The 9357-nt window shown below is 40.2% G+C and overlaps 1 protein-coding gene across 1 annotated transcript; it reads right to left on the bottom strand.

Moving 5' to 3' along the window:
- Window positions 1-204: 204 nt before the first annotated feature.
- LOC145423268 (trace amine-associated receptor 1-like) lies at window positions 205-1244 on the bottom strand. Its single transcript, XM_080295544.1, has one exon. The coding sequence runs from the start codon at window positions 1242-1244 to the stop codon at window positions 258-260; it is 987 nt and encodes a 328-aa protein (XP_080151670.1). The 3' UTR covers window positions 205-257.
- Between the last annotated feature and the right edge of the window lie 8113 nt (window positions 1245-9357).

The raw sequence follows: 9357 nt of genomic DNA, 5'->3' as shown, positions 1-9357 counted from the left end.
AAATTAATTAATAAAATATTTATTAATTCATTCATTTTGTCACTCCTGGCCCTCCATAACGATAAGCGATGATAATATTTGCAAAACTATTTGAACAATCAAACAATGTGTTTGTACATTTGTACAAAATGTATTTGCTATTCAGATTATTTCTTTCAGTCGCTATTAAGACATTATGTATGCGATGCTTCAGGTAGGGTTCAGTGGCTGTTTTATGTTTGTTTTTACTGTAAGATTTGTGAAATGTGTATATTTTATCAAGTCATATTTGTGTTGGTAAAATCCCCTTGGAATATTTTCCCGCAAATAATCATTCTGATGGCTGACCTGAACCAGCTATAAAAGAAAGCATAAATAAATGGATTTAGCATTGAATTTGCCAATGCAAGCCAGTTAAGAGTTTCAATTACAGGAACTGGTACAGAATCACTGGTAAATGGGGGGAATGTGATGCAAAGAAAAAAAGGACTCCAGCAAAATATAAAAACTCCCAAAACAATAGCCAGAGTTTTGGTCGCCTTTCTCTCCTTGATACTGGCAGTTTGTCCACACTTTGTGTTCTGGATGCTTCTTGCTTGCCTCAAAGCAACAAAGAAAATCTTTAGGTAGATACAAAGCATTATGGTCACTGGCAGGTAAAATGATAACATGGGTCCAACAGTGCTTTCCATTAGAACGTCAATCAAACATGATTCCTCACATTTTTCATTATTAAATCCAGCAATGGTGACACTAATTCCAATTATCCCAGAAACCCCCCAGCTCATCAGGATCATGAACACAACAACACGATGGCTGATTTTAGTTTGATATGTCAGAGGCTGGCAAACAGCATGGTATCTGTCAATAGAAATACAGCAGAGGTTCAGGATGGAACATGTGCTCAGTGAAATATCAAAGGTCCCTCGCACTTTGCAAAACAAACCCTCATGATAAAGACATGAGCTGAGAGAGAATGCCATGCTGAGAGGAAATGCTATAATCCCAACGAGCAGGTCAGCCACAGCAAGAGAGAGGATGAGAGAATTAGTAGGAGTATGGAGCTGTTTGAAGTAAATCACAGAAATTATTACAAGGAGATTTCCACATATTGTTATAACAGACAATAATGCAAGGAATGCATACAAGAATACACACATAATGGAAGGGCTGTTTGTCAGCATGTATTTGGAGTCTTGTATTACATAACAGGGATGTAGATCATTTACAATGTTGGTCATGTTCATACTGACCTTTTGTTTCATAATTAAGCAGCTTAAACCAACAATATGATTTTTTCTGCTGCACTAACCTGGGACTTGACTTGATGTAGATTGTCCTTCAGTGCAGGTCAACTACTGATTGCTAAGAAGAGCGAGAGTCCAGACTGAGTTAAAAGAGGTTGTCAAAGAGGGAAACAGCATTGAGATTTGGTCAATTACACAAGCTCAAAGGATAACAAACAAAACTGGGAGCATCCAGAATACCCGAAGGACTCAATCAGGAGTCTCTTGTCAGAAAAGGTGACAAAAAATATATGAATGAAAAACAAGGTAACGTGTAAACAACGTACTGGAAGGATGAATCATAATTTATTCAAAAGCCATTCTCTCATGCAATTTTCTGGTAATTGTGGTGTTTTGGCATATTTTCTAAATATTAAAGCCATAACACAGGATTCACATTATTTTCATTTTCATCACAGAACTCACCAATAGATTCAAGCTTTGTAAATGGAAACAGGGCCATCTGCATAGAAACTGTTTATCACTGGATATAGGAAGATCCAGAGCATCATGCTGGTTTTGTAATGACTCTTCTTTGCCAGGGAAGTGAACTTACTCTACTACCTTATCCACCAATTGATCTGAAATTGGTGGATAAGGTAGTAGGGTAGATAATTGATGGATAATTCCTTCACTTTAAGGACTCAAAGGTTTTAAGTTTGATTTGTCACCTTCCTTACGTACTATTTTGGTACAGGAAGTGCTGAATGAAAACAGACCAACCATCAACTAGGGTTAGGGTTAGGGCACAATTCAGTGTTGCTTAAAGAAATATCTAAATAACTGATCACTAATCAGTGCCAGTGTATTTAGATTTTAAAAATATTTAGATATAATATCAATTTTATATTAGTAAATATTTCAATTTAACATTCAGTCATAACACTTGAATTCAGATGTAAATGTTTGTAAAATTTCCTGTGGAAAAAGGGTGTGTTGAAAACATAATAATCAGAGCCCCATATCCTAAAGATTTTTTTAAACTGTAATTGCTAAAGTTAAGACATATATGGGATGGGTGGGGTTGAGTTGATAATAAATCAGTGCTATCCAGTGACCAATAATAAAAGTTGTCATGTTAAATATAACAAGAAACTAACATCTAACCAGATTATTATGTTTGCAAAGATGGGAATTTCTGCAGAGTAATACTTTATCAAAGGCTGTGTGAATGAGGAAATGAAACCAAGTCAGTCAGCTGGATCAGCTGTAGCAGGACAGGAGGAGTCAGAGAGAAACTCAGAGTTTGTTGAAGATAACTTGCCAGCATGCAGCTTCACTACTCAGGTGACTGTCTCAGAGATCTAGGTACAGTGGGGCAAAAAAGTATTTAGTCAGCCACCGATTGTGCAAGTTCCCCCACTTAAAATGATGACAGAGGTCAGTAATTTGCACCAGAGGTACACTTCAACTGTGAGAGACAGAATGTGAAAAAAAAAATCCATGAATTCACATGGTAGGATTTGTAAAGAATTTATTCGTAAATCAGGGTGGAAAATAAGTATTTGGTCAATAACAAAAATACGACTCAATACTTTGTAACATAACCTTTGTTGGCAATAACAGAGGTCAAACGTTTACTATAGGTCTTTACCAGTGTTGGGTAAGTTACTTTAAAATAGTAACTTAGTTACATTACTAGTTACTTCTCTCAAAAGTAACTCAGTTACTTCAAGTTACTCATTACTTTCAAAGTAACTAGTTACTAGGGAAAGTAACTTTGGTTTTACTCAGAATTCTCTTGTTAATGTGTTTCTTCCATAACTTTGCCAGTCTTCTAGCTTGCTTACTTGCCACAGTGCACTGTGCCACCTACCAATAGAAAGGAAAAGATAATGTGCATATTTCCACGAGAGAAATCCCACGCCTGGACCGTCATTGACAGCTGCCATGATTCTAGCCTACGTCACAGCGTCATGTGCACCTTTTACATCCAACACAAAAACTGCAGTCGTGGTGCTTTCGATTGTACTCAGAACTCGGAAATTCTGCCTTCTGAATAGGAAGATGTAGGCAACACCAGACTGCAGATAAGCTGCATACAGGGCTGGACTGGGACAGAAAATTGTCCCGGGCATTTTGACTAGAGACTGGCCCACCATTATAGGAAAAATCATAAAGCCTTTGAATGAAACAGTGATGTACACTGTTCTGATGGTATATATGCATCAATCTATCAATCGTTTGTTGTAAGATTCAGATAATTATTTTTTTAAAAGCTAGACATTTTAAATGAGAATAAGAAAGAAAAGTATTTCTTTGTGCCCCCCTTTCCCTGTTAATGCCCTACATGCCCTGTAGGATCCTGGGGTTATTTGTCTCTCAGAAACAGTTCATAACTTCCCTTCAACTCATTCATGTCACCTAAAAGGTAAACCTGTTTCTCCATCACCTGTTCAGGTGTGATGATCCAGTAAGGACATCTCCTGGTTTCATCTTCATGTTTCCCTCTCACCAGATAACCAAGCCATATCATGACCAGCAGCTTTTTTGCAGCTGTGGCTCCAGCAAACATCAGCTGATACTAGAAATTAATATTAAATAAATTCTAACAACAGCTGATCAAGCTTAAACGTGCTGCTGTTGTTTAGCGCGACATCCGCTGGTTTCCTCTTTCGGCGCAAAGTGAGCGATAAACAAACAAGAGAGCCGATTAGCTGATCATTGATCAGTTTTCATGATTGAAGCAGAAACTGGAGAGAGAGGGGAGAGGATGAGAGAAGAAGAGCTCAGATAAAAGCACTATAAAGTTAGCCTTGCAGATCTCTAAGGGAGAGGACAGCCACGGTTCGCAGGAAACCCATTTCCACCGTTTGTATCCGCGATCTCATTCTTTAGGTCACTACCCACCAGAGATGGGCAGTAACGCGTTACTTGTAATGCATTACTGTAATCTGATTACTTTTCTCAAGTAACGAGTAAAGTAAGGGATTACTATTGCAAAAATGGTAATTAGATTACCGTTACATTCCCTTAGTAACGCTGCATTACTGCGCTACTAAAACCGTGATTTTTTGCGAGAATGTCTCACGACAGTGACGTAAGCGAGTGCGCCGTTAGTGACAACAGCTGTCTGCAGATCAACAATGGATCATATATCGATTGTGGGAGACAGTATGAGCGTGCAGCGTTTAAAGCGTGGAAGTACTGACCTTACTTTGAGTTTGATTCCATAAAAAGTGACAAAAACATTAGCGTCCATCGTGCGTGGGAAGAAAACTTCTTTTTACAGCGAAAAAAACCCTAAACTTCCAAGCAAGCACCGAGTGTGCAACGACGTAATGGGAAATTCACAGAGAAACTCGCGGATTCTTCAACTGACCGCGCCACACCTGCACCAGGGTAAGCCTCCGCCTACCGCAGTCCTGCTTTACAGGTGAAAATAGAGCAACAGGACCGCTGAGTCTTTGACTTTATTTATTTTCTGCTGTGTTTTACTTGCATCTATTTGAAAGAGTGAGTGTAAAGACAAAAAATATTTTTATTTTATGTGCTGGAATGTGTAGAAAATAGGTTTAAATGTTAAACTAATTTATTCAAGTCAGAGAATGTTGCATATGATTACATTTTTGCTTAAATTTTTGCTGAAAGATCTATCGCTTTATCACCTCTTCAGGTTGCAAATCATGTTTTTAAAAAGTAACTAAGTAACTAAGTAATTAATTACTTTTGAAAATAAGTAATCAGTAAAGTAACAGGATTACTTTTTTGGAGTAGTAATCAGAAATTAGTTACTGATTACTTTTTTCAAGTAACTTGACCAACACTGCTACCCACAGCTCGTGACCATAGGTGAGGGTAGGGACGTAGATCGACCGGTAAATTGAGAGCTTCACTTTTACACCCAGCTCTCTCTTCACCACAACAGACCGGTACAACATCCGCATCGCTGCAGCCGCTGCACCAATCGGTCTGTCGATCTCCCACTCCCTTCTCCCGTCACTCGTGAACAAAACCCCGAGACCTCCTCCACTTGGGGCAGGAACTCGTCCGGAGTGGGCACTCCACCCTTTTCTAGCTGAGGATCATGTAGGTGCTTATTCTCATTCCCACTGCTTCACACTCGGCTGTGAACCGTTCCAAGGCGAGCTGGAGGCCATCACCCGGAGAAGCTAACAGAACCACATCATCTGCAAAAAGCAGAGATGAGATCCTGAGACCACCAAAGTGAAAGCCTTCCGCCACTTGGCTATGGCTAGAAATTCTGTCCATAAAAATTATGAACAGGATCGGTGACAAAGGGCAGCCCTGGTGGAGCCCATCACCCACCAGAAACGAGTCCGACTTATTGCCAGCTATGCTGACCAAGCTCTTGCAATGGTTGTATAAGGACTGAATGACCCATAGCAACGGGCCAGAAACCCCATACTCCCAGAGCACCCCCCACAGGACCCACCGAGGGACACAGTCAAATGCCTTCTCCAAGTCCACAAAACACATGTAGACTGGTTGGGCAAACTCTCATGCACCCTCAAGTATCGTTGAGAGGATAAAGAGCTGATCCAATGTTCCACGACCAGGACGAAAACCGCATTGTTCCTCCTGCATCCGAGGTTCAAGTAACGGACAGACTCTCCTCTCCAGCACCCTGGCATAGACTTTCCCAGGGAGGCTGAGGAGTGTGATTCCCCTGTAGTTGGAACACCCCCTCTGGTCCCCTTTCTTAAAGATGGGGACCACCACCCCGGACTGCCAGTCCAGGGGTACTGAACCTGATCGCCACACAACATTGTAGAGACATGTCAACCAAGACAGCCCTACAACATCCAGAGCCTTCAGGAACTCGGGGCGGACCTCATCCACCCCAGGGGCTCTGCCACCAAGGAGTTGTTTAACCGCCTCAGTGATCTCGCCCCCAGAGATTGGCAGGTCATCCCCTTCGTCGTGTCACGGGAACATGCGTTAATTAATTTGGTGATTTATTAAATGTATAAATGATATTATACTTATAACATTATACTTATAACACTTATATTCTAATCTGCTGCTGAGTCTCTTATGCTGATGGAAATGCAGATAACACAGAACATGCAGGAACACCTGTTCAACCAATCATGTTCATTCCACTATGCATTCCTGAAGCGTTCATTTCTTTTACAACAGTGTTGTGTTTGGCTGGTATGTCTTTATTTTCTTTATTCCAGAGATTTTCACTTCTCTGGAATAGTTGGCACTAATAAGGATGATTTTCTGTAAAAGAGTATTTATATGACCAATTAATCAGACTCGTAGATGATGTTAGATTAGTTTGATGCTGCCAACGCTTTTATTTAACCATGCTGGGAAACACTGGGTTAACTTAGAGAGCTGAGAACCAGCTTTGTGTGACTGTTTATCCAGTTCCCAGTGTTAGGGTCAGTGATTCCAGATAACGGAAAGATATCCTGGATATGCTGACCTCACTCTGTAGTATGCAGGGCTCTGAGACAGCAGCTCGACTGTACATTACACTCATGCTTAATATTCACAATGAAAATATTAGTCAAACATCGTGAAGTCTGTATGTGTTTCTAACAAGCTTTGTATAGTTAATAATAATAATAATAATAATAATAAACTTTATTTATAAAGCACACTTAAAAACCAAGGGTATGCCAAGGTGCTTAACAAGTAAAATAGAGTATAGGAGGAGGATAATAGAAATAGGACCAAAGCAAGTACTAAATATGCAAACAGATAACTGTCACTAATACATAGGAAAGCAACAGGTACAGAGCAAACAAGAATTTAAATGAGCATAGAAGTGCATGATATAAAATCATAAAAGAAATATTAACTAGAGGGAAAGGCAAGATTGAATAAGTGGGTTTTTAATCGTGATTTGAACAGTGCAATGGAGTCAGATGCGCGGAGGTCGAGAGGAAGGGTATTCCACAGTACCGGGGCAGCCAGAGCAAACGCACGGTCACCCCGGGACTTCAGTCGAGATCTGGGTTGGGTCAGAAGTAGTTGAGTGGCAGATCTGAGTGTTCTAGCAGGAGTATGTGGTTTGAGAAGTTCACTAAGATAACTTGGCGCTAATTTATTAATAGTTTTGAAAGTAAGGAGTAATATTTTAAATTGAATACGGTACTTTATGGGCAGCCAATGCAGGCTAGCTAGGACAGGGGTAATATGGCAAAATTTCCTGGTACCAGTCAAAAGGCGGGCTGCTGCATTTTGGACTGTTTGCAGTTTAAGAAGAAGAGAAGAGGGAAGACCGTAGTACACGGAGTTACAATAATCCAACCTGGAGGTCACAAAAGCGTGAATAAGCTTCTCCAGGTCCTCATGCGGAATATAATGCCTAGCCTTAGAGATAAGGCTCAGTTGGTGGAAGCTAGATCTCACTACAGCAGACACTTGCTTATCGAGTTTGAGCGAGCTATCCAGCAGTACACCCAAGTTACTGACATAGTCACAAGAAAAACTAGCAAAGGAACCCAGGGCAGCACAGAGTTGGGCACGAGGGATTTTACTGTTGAACACCACAATCTCAGTCTTCTTATCATTTAAAACGAGGGAATTACTCAGGAACCATTCTTTGACCTCCCGCATGCATTCTTGAAAGTAGTGCAGGGACACAGCAAGGTCGTCAGTAAGTTCAAAATAGATCTGTATGTCATCGGCATAACAGTGGAAGGCGATATTGTATTTTTCAAAGATTGTGCCTAGAGGGAGCAAATACAATGAGAAGAGAATAGGGCCTAAAACTGATCCTTGAGGCACACCACAACAGACCGGAGCGGAGGAAGAGGAGAAGGTGCCTAAGTGAACTGATAAGGATCTATCAGCGAGGTATGATTTAAACCAGTCGAGGGCAGTGCCTCTAATACCCACAGTGTGCTCAAGTCTTAGTAATAAAATGTTATGGTCTACCATATCAAAGGCCGAAGAGAGGTCCAGTAAAACTAGGACCATAGAGCGTCCAGTATCAGTGATTACAAGAATATCATTAAGAACTCTAACCAACGCTGTTTCAGTGCTATGCAATGGCTTAAAGGCAGATTGAAATTTCTCAGCAATATTGTTCGTGTCCAAGTACGCCTGGAGTTGGGAGAGAACTAGTCTCTCCAGGATCTTGGACAAGAACGAAAGCTTAGAGATCGGTCTATAGTTTGAAAGGTCATAACAGTCAGAATTTCTTTTTTTAAGAATCGGGTGGACTACAGCATGCTTAAAGGACAAAGGAACACAGCCTGGGAGCAAGGAAAAGTTCATAAGAAATAGGATACTAGGTCCGATTACATCAAAACAGTCCTTAGCTAAACGAGATGGAAGAATGTCAAGCACAGTATTGGTGTTATTCATTTGAGCAACTGTTAAACCTAACAGTTACTACATGATGGAAACAACAATGTTATCTGTTTTTATAAAGATTATGCGTGAATACACAGGGCACACTGATTATTGACTATTTATTTCCTCCCCCTTAACCCTTTACAGCCGATCGGAGCGGGCACGCTCTGTTTTGCGTAACTATTTTTAAATCCCGGTAGCTCTGCAACCAAGTAAGCTAGCGCAATAATTTTTTTTGCATATGAAACCAGAGGAGTTGTACTTACATCTGATGCCATCAGCTTGTCCTAGGTCACAGTTTCCTTCCACATATAGCTTTGCAAAAACTGCATAAAAATCACTTGCAGCAACAAAAACATGATATTCCAGAAACACGCTTCGCCGATCCATCAGCTGTTTGTAACACTTCCTACGTCCATCAGCGCGAACTATCACATGACCGCATGACCTGCCCGAAACCGGAAGTGACGTCATTTTGCGGAAATGTAGTTTTTTACGATCGGGGCCTTATGAGCTTGTGTTTTACTTGTTATGTGTTTTAAAAAGTTATGTTTGACTTTATGACTTTCTGTGTCGTTTCTGGGATGCTTAAGACTCATATTGCACTGCTGGAAATAGTTTATTTTGATGCATATGCTGTTATTTTGCAAATTTGCACTATAATATTTATTTTCGTTTTTCCTGCAGTATATAAAAATTGGTGTATTTCAAAAATAAAACTATGAAGACACTCAAAATAAATTTCCTGTGGTGGGAAACTAGTTTGTGTAACTTTTTTGTATTTACAGTTTTGAGGGATAAGCCTCTTAAATTT

The sequence above is a fragment of the Astatotilapia calliptera genome, chromosome 20, assembly GCF_964374335.1.
Source record: "Astatotilapia calliptera chromosome 20, fAstCal68.1, whole genome shotgun sequence".
Classification (NCBI taxonomy): domain Eukaryota; kingdom Metazoa; phylum Chordata; class Actinopteri; order Cichliformes; family Cichlidae; genus Astatotilapia; species Astatotilapia calliptera.
Note: the sequence above shows the minus strand (reverse complement) of the source record. Positions and strands in the feature narration are given on the sequence as shown.